Source organism: Serpula lacrymans, assembly GCF_000218685.1.
Source record: "Serpula lacrymans var. lacrymans S7.9 unplaced genomic scaffold SERLAscaffold_21, whole genome shotgun sequence".
Taxonomy (NCBI): domain Eukaryota; kingdom Fungi; phylum Basidiomycota; class Agaricomycetes; order Boletales; family Serpulaceae; genus Serpula; species Serpula lacrymans.
In genome coordinates, this window is record NW_006763310.1 from 69,353 (window position 1) to 80,824 (window position 11,472).

The 11,472-nt window shown below is 43.8% G+C and overlaps 3 protein-coding genes across 3 annotated transcripts; 1 reads left to right on the plus strand and 2 right to left on the minus strand.

The window, feature by feature from the left end:
• Positions 1 to 1,993: 1,993 nt before the first annotated feature.
• Positions 1,994 to 2,520, minus strand: SERLADRAFT_404220 (uncharacterized protein; the record flags this gene model as incomplete). The annotated part of the gene is made up of 1 exon (XM_007324704.1): positions 1,994 to 2,520. The coding sequence occupies one exon, from the start codon at positions 2,483 to 2,485 to the stop codon at positions 2,315 to 2,317; it is 171 nt and encodes a 56-aa protein (XP_007324766.1).
• Positions 2,521 to 3,102: 582 nt separating this feature from the next.
• Positions 3,103 to 3,270, plus strand: SERLADRAFT_343569 (uncharacterized protein; the record flags this gene model as incomplete). Its single annotated transcript, XM_007324705.1, has 1 exon — positions 3,103 to 3,270. A coding segment is annotated over one exon (168 nt), but the record flags the coding sequence as incomplete, so codon positions are not given.
• Positions 3,271 to 7,450: 4,180 nt separating this feature from the next.
• On the minus strand, positions 7,451 to 9,802 carry SERLADRAFT_481057 (uncharacterized protein; the record flags this gene model as incomplete). The annotated part of the gene is made up of 8 exons (XM_007324706.1): positions 7,451 to 7,604; positions 7,655 to 7,703; positions 7,749 to 8,111; positions 8,164 to 8,396; positions 8,452 to 8,966; positions 9,029 to 9,095; positions 9,147 to 9,200; positions 9,254 to 9,802. The coding sequence occupies 5 exons, from the start codon at positions 8,644 to 8,646 to the stop codon at positions 7,521 to 7,523; spliced, it is 924 nt and encodes a 307-aa protein (XP_007324768.1).
• Positions 9,803 to 11,472: the final 1,670 nt, after the last annotated feature.

An 11,472-nucleotide genomic window follows, 5' to 3' on the forward strand; every position in this document is an offset into this window, starting at 1 on the left:
GGCAGAATTATCAAGATTTTATAAAAGCTCAGATATCTATCAAGAGTGGAGGTAAGACCACACTACATCTCAGCAATCTATTACACTCTTTGCCACTCATCATCCTGTGACCCAGCCGTGTCATCTCCAACACGCAGACTCTCACCCAGCTAGTCTTAAGATAACACATTTTCAGACCTTTAACTTTTATTCTCCTCTTTAACCTTTGACTGTAGTTTTCACACACAGTGCCACGTGGCACTTTCCTTTTTGTTCAAACTCCTCTTTCTCGCGCCAAATGGCCTTTCTTCTTATTTTAAATACAAAGTATCTCACGCAGTGGAGCTGGTCACATGGGCTGTGCCCATGACATCATCAGCCACTGCCTTCATCAACTGTATAGTACATATGTACAAACCAACCTGTAGTAGTATATATACCCCAATAGATCAAGGAGACTCCTCAGCGAGTCCTCCTGTTGTATACCAACTAACTCACTGCAGCCTAAGGGGTAACCACTCCCTCATCACTACCTTTATAGTTTGTCTTAGTGTGCGCCAGAGTAACTAACTCTTGGTTGTTACATTAGGACTTGCTCTTTCTACTCTCTCGCACTTTGTGCAAACCCGGTGTCGATGATGAGAACTGTTGTTAGAAAACCACACACAAAAACAAACTAACAAACAATCCTCCCAGATTCCACGGAACTTGTTTATGGGCTTTGCCTCCTAGAACAGTGGGTGCTCTGGTTGTTCGTGGGGTGGTATGTATGAAGATCCTTCAAAGTAAAACCCAGAGATGTATGAGTGTGGGTTTTAAGGAGGAGGGATAGTTGAATTTATAGGAGATAGGGGCTTAATGTCGAGTATAGATGAGCACTACCTTGCTGATTGTAGCACAAGGTAGGTTTGAGAACGATGAGGATGACGAGGTGACGAGGTTCCCAGTGATAGCAGGCTCCTGACGCACAAACTGTAGTGCTCAGAAGGACTCTAATTGAAAGGGATAACAATGACTTCAAAAGTGGGAAGTGACGATGACAGCAGTTAACAGTGGTAACAGTGGGAAGTGTTGTGACCACACTGGATCACAAGTAGCAGAGTAGTGAACTTGAAATTAGAGAAGAAGTCTGGAATCAAGTTCTTGTTATTTTTTTTACAAGGTAAAATACAGGGGTTTATATAGTGAAAAAAAAGTAGGCTATGCACAGTATAGCTGTGCAAAAAAAATGAGAAAGAACATGAAGGAAAGAATGTATGCTGATGGATCCTGCATAGGTAGTACAGGATAAGATTGTCAAAAAAAGGAAAAGAAAGGGATAGAACAATGAATGCTGTGAGTAATGTCACAGGTTTGTACAGCCATAAAGTAAAGTCCAATAGCAAAAAGAGAGCAGGAAAATCATGATGTCATGGGAAGATGCAGTAAAAAAAGGGCAAGGCAAAATATTATCAGTATCAACACAGTTCCTTTATTGTCAGTCAGGCATTCTAAAAAAATATGTGTCCATAAAAATTATTCAAAAATCAAAAATAATTGCACTGTAAATGAATGTTCTGCTGAAAAAAAGAAACTGGAGCCACTGGTCCACCACCTAGTCCAAATCCAACAGTTCCATGGCCTTACCAATAGACTGGTTGTGTTGGACCACCTGATCAAACAAGGGAGGGAGAGGAGTAGTTCCAATTTGGAACAAGTGAGTCCCAGGCAGCGTGTGGTAGGTGTAGCTGTAGCGAAGACGATGGACAAAAGATAAGTGTACCCAAGTGAATGGGACAGCGATGAACATGGGTGACACAAGGGGATGAACCTTCTCCAGCTCAAAAACTACCCACCCACACTCCTGTGAGGCAACGATAAACTATAACAAAAACGAAACCTGTCTCCTTCTGCACTTGCAGGGAGTAAGGGGTTCAATGAGCTTGAGGTCGACAGACGCTAGTGAATATAGCGAGTAGAGGACTTTAAGAGGTAAGCTTCAAAGGTTCTTGTTGAGGAGTAAAGCGGGTAAATTCAGTAATAGAAAACTAAGGAGCCATACATGAATAGGTACGGCTTTATATAGGGAATTGTCCGTTCCTCAGACCGAAAGGAGAATATACGAAAAGTGGTCTGAGGAATTAATCAACCAATAAGAAAAAGGGAGAGTAACTATCGTACGACTTCTGACTTGATTAATCAGCAGGTGAGAGACTTGTACTAATAATAGAAGGTTGTCACGCGTGGTCAGGAACCGTATCCTCATGATGAGGTACGATCCTAGATAAGGCGTTATTAGTATTACCAGGCTTTACTGGGGCTTGGAGCTGGTTGGCGAGATGCCTACTACCAGTCCCTACCCAGTGTGCTGGCTGGCTGGGAGCAATACCCAGTCTCTGATCTGTGATATAAAATGGTAACGATGGTTAAGAAAGCCTGTGAGGGCTATGAGAAGTAGAACGGCAAACGATACCTCTAGCCCTAGAGCCAGAGGCGTAATGGGAAAAGCGTTCGAGAACCAAGACATAGCGAAGATAAGGAAATAATAAAACGGTCCTTACAGCTCCAACCAGGCAAGACGAGCGACCAATTTTTTGATAGTATATGATGGCAGATCGACGTCATGAAGATGGACCTGTTGCCCTATTTGGACCAGCCGTTGGGGCTTTGCTGATATCAGCAGTGGCACGTGATAGTCAACGGATTGGCAACGGAAGCGCATAGGAAGTGGTGACATCAGAAAAGGTGGGGGAGCAAAGAAGATGAGGAGGAGGAGGGTGGAGGTGACGAGTAGGTGAACTAAAATGGGGATCCAGAAATGACCGTCGGGTGTGGCTAGGCAAAGGAAGGGAAGTGAAGGAAACAACAAAAGTGAGGGCACAATGTAATGTGTAGCCAGTGGCAACGCAAAAATTTACCGAAATGCCGAAATGCGGAAAGTACCGGATAGAAAGCAAAGGTGAGCGTGACTGGATTGCCTAATAGAGGTGGTGCTGATCAGCCACAAGATTGAAAAAGGCAATATTAATTACTATTCCATGTGGCACTGTGCCTGTGTGGCGCAAAGGCAAGTCTTTTTGAATATTCACTTCGTTATTGACACCTGTCCATGCTACCAATCAACTTTGGTGCATGACAGCGGGTGGCTGTATCATGCACAAATGTTCTTTTGTTGTCGAGTACCAAGGACACAGAGAACAAGTCATTGCTGAAGCTACCCAACTAGGGAAAATTAATCTAATATTAGGCTGGACCTGGCTATTTAAACACAATCCTGAGATCAACTGGCAGACAGGGGTTGTCACTTTGTCACGTTGCCCTCAGGAATGTGTGAACCTGGGTAAACCAAGTCACGTCCGTCATAATGAGTGTCTTGAAAAGATAAACGCTGATCATGTTTATGAGCTCAGATTTTTGGAAAAGATTGACCATGACCATGACGAGGTGAAACCCTAGGAAGAGATTAAGAGGCTGGTACCTCCCGGGTACCATGACTTCTGGAAAGTCTTTTCAAAACATAAATCAGAGCGCTTCCCAGAGGCTAAGCCTTGGGACCATGCTATAGATTTGAAGAACACCTTCAAATTGAGAAAAGGACACATGAAACCACTCTCTGCTCCAGAAAGAGATGAGGTATCATGTTTCATAGATGAGCAGCTTAGGAAGGGTTACATCAGACCTTCCAAAAGCCCTATGACGTCCCCGGTGTTTTTCATTCCTAAAAAAAATGGAAAGAAGTGTATGATTATGGACTATTGTTATGTGAATGAGCACACAGTTAAGAATGCATATCCGCTGCCTTTAATCAGTCAGCCAGTAGACAAATTGGCTGGTGCCAAGACCTTAACAAAGATGGATCTCAGATGGGGGTACAATAATGTACAAATCAAAGAAGAAGATGCTTGGAAGGCCGTGTTCACATGCCACCGGGGATCTTTTGAGCCCCTCATTATGTTCTTTGGGTTGACCAATTCACCGGCGACCTTTTGGAGCATGATGAACGAGATCTTTGCGGATATGGAGAATTGTGTCGTCATTTACATTGATGATTTATTAATATTTACGAAGTCGGACGATGAGGCTGAGCATGACAGGATCGTGCAAAAAGTCCTTTGACGTTTACAGGAACAGGACCTATTTGTCAAACCCGAAAAATGTAATTTTAAATTGAAGGAAGTAGACTTCCTCGGTATGATCATAGGCCGGAACGGAATCAGGATGGATCCTGAGAAAGTTCAAGCTATATTGGATTGGCCAGATCCTACTTGCATCAAAGGAGTTAGGGCCTTCCTTAGCTTAGGCAACTTCTACCGGAGATTCATCGAAAACTTCGCAAAAATCACGAGACCATTGAACAATATCACAAAAAAGGATATTGTTTGGCACTGGGGCGCCAAAGAATAAGAAGCTTTTGATAAGCTTAAGCAGGCGTTTACAACAGCGCCCATATTAGCATTTCCAGAATGAGACAAAGAGTTCCGGCTAGAAACCAACTGTTCTGATTTTGCTACTGGGGCTGTTCTGTCAATCAAATGCCCTGACGATCTTTGGAGGCCTTGTGCCTATTTATCAAATAGTTTGTTGCCCACAGAGCGCAATTATCAAATCTACAATAAAGAGATGCTGGCCATCATTAGAGCTCTAGAGCAGTTGTGGCACTATTTAGAAGGTGCTAGGCACCAATTTGAAGTCTGGACCAATCATAAAAATCTGGAGTATTTTATGACGGCCCGTGACTTGAACCGGAGACAGGCCCGCTATGCGGTGTACTTGTCTATGTTTAATTATGAATTAATTCATAAGCCTGGAAGCTCTATGGGGAAAGCGGACGCTTTATCCAGAAGAGAGGATTATGCCAACGGCATCAAAGATGACAACAAAGGTGTCACCTTGATAGATCAATCAAGGCTTGCCAATGTTAGAATCGGGCATAATTCCGATCTTCTCGAAGTCTTCAAGAAAGACATCTCCTCAGAAGAGAAGGCGCACCTTGATGGCAATGAAAACTATTTATGGAAAGACGGGCTCTTTCATTTTAAAGACAAAATCTATGTGCCTGAGTCCACAAGGATCAAGGCAATAGATAGACATCACAACACTCCAGTGCCTGGGCACCCTGGGTGGCAATGAATGATGGAGTTGATCTCCAGAAACTATATGTGGCCTGGCATGGTCAAAGACGTACAGGAATACGTAAAATCCTGTCTGAGATGTGCCATGGCTAAGAACTCTCATCAACCACCGGCCGGTAAACTCATGCCAAATCTGATACCAGCTGGTCCCTGGCAGGATATATTGGTTGATTTTACAACAGATCTGCCTGAATCAAATGGGTATAATTCAGTAATGGTGATAGTAGATCGCTTCTCCAAAGAAGTGGTATTCATACCCACCAATAAAACCATTACCGCCGCTGGTACGGCAGATTTATTTAAAAATTTTGTATGGTCTATCCATGGGTTACCGGAAACGGTTATTTCCGATAGGGGACCTTAATTTGCTAGCAAGTTTACGGAAGATTTATGCCGCATGCTGGGCATCAAACATAAGTTATCCATGGTGTTCCATCCGCAGACCAATGGACAAACGGAGAGACTCAACCAGGAGTTGAAACAATATCTCCGGATATTTATTAATGACAGACAGACAGATTGGGCCAAGTGGCTAAAGATAGCCCAGTTCTCATATAATATCAAACAGTCGTCAGCTACAGGAAAGGCACCATTCGAGGTTACGAGATTGTACCTTCCTAGAATGGGTGTAGAACCTGGCAAAATCAAAAACAAGGCTGCTGGGAACATGGCCAAGGACATGAAGTCTGCCTTAGACGAAAGACGCAAGGTGCTATTCAAAACTGCAGAGCAGACGAAGGACAGGGCAGAGCGTAGACACTCTAAGGCCCCTGACTACAAGGTCGGCAACCTGGTCTAGTTAGATATGGACCACTTAAAGTTAAAAGATTGGCAGTCTAGAAAACTGACCGAAAAGTGGATTGGCCCTTACCAGATTAAGGAAGTCAAACCTAATGCAGTGGAGCTGGAACTCCCAAAACGAATGAGGGTAGTACCCACGGTCAATATTAGCCGTGTGAAACCCTATAAAGGGCCGCTGCCGGGACAGCGCATAGACCGGCCCAGACCGGTAGTAGTCACCCAGGAAGGTGAAGAAGAGTTTGAAGTCAAACGAGTGGTGGATGCACGCTTGAAGTGTGGAAAAATAGAGTTCCTAGTCCTATGGAAGGGCTATGGAGATGAGGACAGAACATGGGAACCAGAAGCCCATTTGGACAATTCTTGCGACACTGTTCGTGAATTTTATTCTAAGAATCCCTCGGCTCCTAGGAAGCTTAGAGGCATGGATTCAAAACTTTTTAATTCCCTTTTTCAACCTATGCCCGAAAATCTAACTACCACCTCCGGTATTTGGTCTTGCCTGGAAGTCAAGCCTTAGAGGGGGGTAGTGTTACAATAACATATTTTCGGACCTTTAACTTTCACTCTCCTCTTTAACCTTTTACTGTAGTTTTCACACACAGTGCCACGCGGCACTTTCCTTTTCGTTCAAACTCCTCTTTCTCGCGCCGCATGGCCTTTCTTCTTATTTTAGATACAAAGTATCTCACGCAGTGGAGCTGGTCACACGGGCTGCACCCATGACATCATCAGCCACTGCCTTCATCAACTGTATAGTACATATGTACAAACCAACCTGTAGTAGTATATATACCCCAATAGATCAAGGAGACTCCTCAGCGAGTCCTCCTGTTGTATACCAACTAACTCACTTCAGCCTAAGGGGTAACCACTCCCTCATCACTACCTTTATAGTGTGTCTTAGTGTGCACCAGAGTAACTAACTCTTGGTTGTTACAGCTGGGACGTCTTGGATGGGCACCCTATCACCCAGCCGGGTTGTCTTGGATGGGCAGCCTGTCACCCAGCTGGGTTGTTGAAGGTGGGCACAATAATATCACATCTAACATGGCCGGGCTGGCACGCTCCGCCAGACTCCGCGGGCCCCATCTATACAGTCATATTATCAGGTAATAATGCCCTGTCTAAGAAGGAAGGTTATTACTATACTATGTGATTCTGACATAGCAAACTTTTGACCACTTAACTGTTTTATTATTCTTCTTCTTCTTCCTGGACCTGTAGGTTCCAGGTTTCCATTTCAACATTGATGCTAGTTTTTTCAGCAGACTTTTTAGTTTGACTGTACAGTTTTACATAATACTACAATGTGCTACATGAAAATTACTTGAAACAGTTCTAAAAGACATGTGAGGTGCTGGTCGGGCCCAGGTCTGCCTTGGAGGGTGATGGTATTATTTATAAACATTGCACCACAGTGGCAGAACCACGGGTTGGAACTCGTAACACTGGTCTGACTGGGGAGACTATGGGACACGTGAGGTCGAGGTGTCCTGGAAAGGAGTCAGCGGCTTTTCATAACAATCAAGCTCACGGGGTCTGCCCCGGACGGTCATGTTATTACTACACTCTCACATGGCGCACCACACAAAAGTATATTACATCTCCTCGTTACAAGCCCTAAAGTTGTCAATCTTCAATAATCGAAGTAGCTATAGCTACCATGTCATCCATAAATTTTTCTAAGCTATTTTCATCGTATCCATCAGATGCCTGAAGGATTTACAGTTAGCACCATGGTCCCCAAAAAGCCACAGACTTACCACAATCTGAATGTAGACTTTCGACCTCAGTGACCAACAGTGAATAAACCTAGATATTGTCAGTAAATGTACATCAGTTCACAACAATACATACGGGCGATAGGAATGAGATTGGCGGTGGCCTAGGATCAATTCTTCAATGACCGCAATAGGTTGCTCAGATTCGGCGGGCCAAACCAAAGGCAAGTACCTTTCCACAACACCAAGATTGGTGGCCAATGATGTCAGCAGACTATCCTGAATGACTGTCTGAGCCGCTAAATGTGGTAGGTGTTTACTTGACAGCCATCTTCGATATTGACGCTTCAGGTTAACCATTATGTTTAGTACTTGCTCTCTCAAGCTTTTATCCCAAGGAATATCTTTTGTTCCAATAACGTTCGGCACAAAGCACATCGCCGAAGCCACGTGTGTTCGAGTATTGAAGGGTGGTACATAGAACTTATCCAAAGAAATTCTGCAGACAATTAATGAGCTTGTTTGATGTCACAGCAAAACAAGTTTCTTACATGGAAAAGTCCAAAAGTACATTTGTATCCTGCGTCAAGGTTGCCTGGACTGACTCTTGCTTAAAGATTGCAAGAACTTGGGCGGCATCAAGGAGAAAAGAAACACTTGAACTCGCTTGCTTTAGTGCAGCGAGGAGTTTGCTCGACGTATCGGCATCGATGACTCGCTTGATACGCAACGGATGTCCGTGCTGCTGAATTTGCATTCTCTCCGCAGTAATATTCCGTGAAAACTTTTTGCGTTTTTAAGATCGCATAGCGCCAAAAAAAGTAGTGTAAGGGACTTGCCTCCTGGTGAGTAGAAACAATATTTTTCATCGCTTCATGCAACAAGGGTACTTCAATTTCCCAATTGTCCTGCAGGCCTCCGCTTGCAGTAACAGGGCCTACAGGTAGATATTTCCACTCGAGCCCCCAATGCTGGTCCTCAATGGTTCTAGCCGATTTTGACGCAGTGAAATGATGGAATATGGTGTAAAGCATGTTGAGAACCGTGAACCCATCTGCGAGAAAGTGGGTTGCGTGTATAAAAATGGAATGCAAGCCAGTGCTGCGCAATAGAAGATGGCATGCAAAGTACTGTTTGCAAACCAAATCACTCTTATCCACTTCTGGAAGGTGGATTTCATTTTTCGAGAGGATGAAGTCGTCATCTGAAATATCATCACGGTGAACTGTCAGACTATCCCTTGCCCAGTTGCGCACATGCAGAGAATCAGGTGCGGGTGTGTAGAACCAAGCATGGCTATCTTGCTGACTGCGAATTTCTGCTGCGATCAAAGGAGAGAAAAATCTAGTACACCGTAAGCATTCATATGGGTTTATAAGATTAATCAGACCTTAGATGGCAAAGAGCATCACATATCTTTGTGGCCAAGGTGTCCTCGACGAAAGTGGATTCAAATGAGACCCCCATGCAGAATTCATTAGCTCTGTATCGGAGTTAGTCATGTCCCTCAGGAACGAGAGGCGACTACACAAACCCTTCTGTGAACTGGCTTATCTGGTAGTGCGTAGCCTCGGACCCTAAGAGAGGTCTGTAGAAAATTTTGAGTATCAATCTGCAGTCACTAAACATAATATAACTGACCGGGTATATACACCTTTGTCGTGCAACCATTGTCCTTCTACGGAAGACATGACTAGCTACTTAGTATTGAGATTTGGATGGAGTAGTCTGATCATTTGTATCCTGCACCAACGCCGCTTAAATATCCTATACGTTGCTGTGCCATTGGATCAGTGATGGCGAAATAGTTTTCTAGTATCGTACCACAAGCCTTCCAAAAGATCATCAAGTGAAAGGTACCAGCGCTGAAAAGGCAATAAGAATAAAATACCAGATCAACCACGAACTCGAAATAAAACTGATGAACAGCTACAAGTATTTCCGTTACTTTGATATTTAGGTGATGGTGGGCTGGCCCATCCTTAGTGTAGGACGTGATTGTGATGGTAGAACGTTGTACTTTATGTTCTGTTAGAAGCAAAACATCATGGTGTCATGCATATTTTGGGGAGTAGCAGATTTCGGTGAGCCAGTGGAATCCCACAGATAAGCAGAATCAGAAAATGATGGGCCAGAATTACCAGTCAATTACCAGTTGTAGAATACCTTGTTGTCATTCGGCGGTGTCTCAGGGAATCGAAGACACCTATTTCTGAACCGGTTTATAATGGAAGTGGCTTTGAATGCCGCCCTCATGCCATTTATGTCATGAATTAGTCTGCATTCAATGGCACGTCTGATACCGTAGCATCACGGGCATGAAAGGGTTCCAGCCAAGCTGGTATGTTTCACACAAACAGCATAACTTAGGGCCCGTTCGGCAGTCAAAACGAGAGCCGTTTGCAAACGCGCTCGTTTTGAATGAGCTGAGAGGCAAACGAAATTTCTCACGCTACGTCACGTCATATTAGCTGCGATATATATCGAAAGCGTAGAGTTCAGAATCAAGCCCCACCTAGTACTATATGCCTCGGCAGTAGCCACCATGCCGAATGGCAAGTTGTGCGGCTGCCGCATTCTTCGCTCACCCACAACAGCCCACCACCATGCCCGCTCTCTTAAGGCAGAAGTCTGTGAAGACGGTGACAGGGAAGAGGGGTCATCATGTGGAGTATTTGTCCCCCCGTTCGACATGAATCCACAAGGGATGTGATCGACACGAACAGCGAGCTCAAGGGTTGCCCAAGGTTGACGAGTTGCACTCGTCACAGCTTTGCTGCAACTGTCAGGTGCCTGCGGCACCTTCCACACCTGTGGTGCCACAAAAAACCACGCGAGCAAAACTAAGCGAAAAAATATGCTCCCACGTGCTCCGCATGCGACTTTTGGGACCACTGTCCCCTTCATTATAGATAATTACAGTTGGGGCACGCGGTGGCACACTCGGCACAATTTGGCGGAGTTATCATCATATCCATGTCAGCAACACTTCGGCAAATGGTGTGTCCAAATTCCACAATACCTTGTTAATGAAAAACACTGATATATATTGCAGCAAATATACTCTATTACACAAATTTCAGGATTGTACATCAAGTAAGCTTAGATCTCATCCATAATCGATGCTATCACATGACGTGACTTGGCCCGTGACAACCAGCGCAACGAGGCAGATCAGTTTGATTTTTTGTCATCTTTGCCACAGAAAATCTACCTCATCTTTATAAGGCACCAAATGTTTTTTGTGTTCTGCTCGCAGAAATCTATCTAATTATTGAGTCCAGCTTTTCTTGCAAAAGAAAAACCTAAGTAGTTAATATTGAGCGAGAAGATAGTGTTTTCTAGTTCATCACCAAGTGTAACACTTTTTGTCACATGATCACATGATGGCATCAAAGGCCAATCATATCTTATTGGTACTCAGTGGTGTGACAAGCTCTTTTCAAAACAAACTGTGTTGCTGAACATATTAGCCCATTTTGAAAGGGCACCATTTTGAAATGAAACAAGACTTTTTTGGCGGGCAACATTTCAAGACGGTGGCTGCCAAACAGGCCCTAATTTCAGCCACCTTGATGGCCTGACTGAAATACTTCAAATATCATCAATATATACTTTGTGATAGATTAACTAAAATTTTAGCAATGTTTTGAAAAATAACTGGGATGGTTCATGCCCAGTTTGAGGCTGACATATTGCTGGTTCTTTATAAACTAGGTTTTATTGGCTGAGCTGTTTACTTTTCAAAGAAGTAGCAATCAATAAGCGACATCAATTCTACAACAAGTGCCTTGCTTCAGACTTTAGAAAATTAAAAGTAGCATCACACCAGCATATATAAGTGAAGTGACATCCATTTT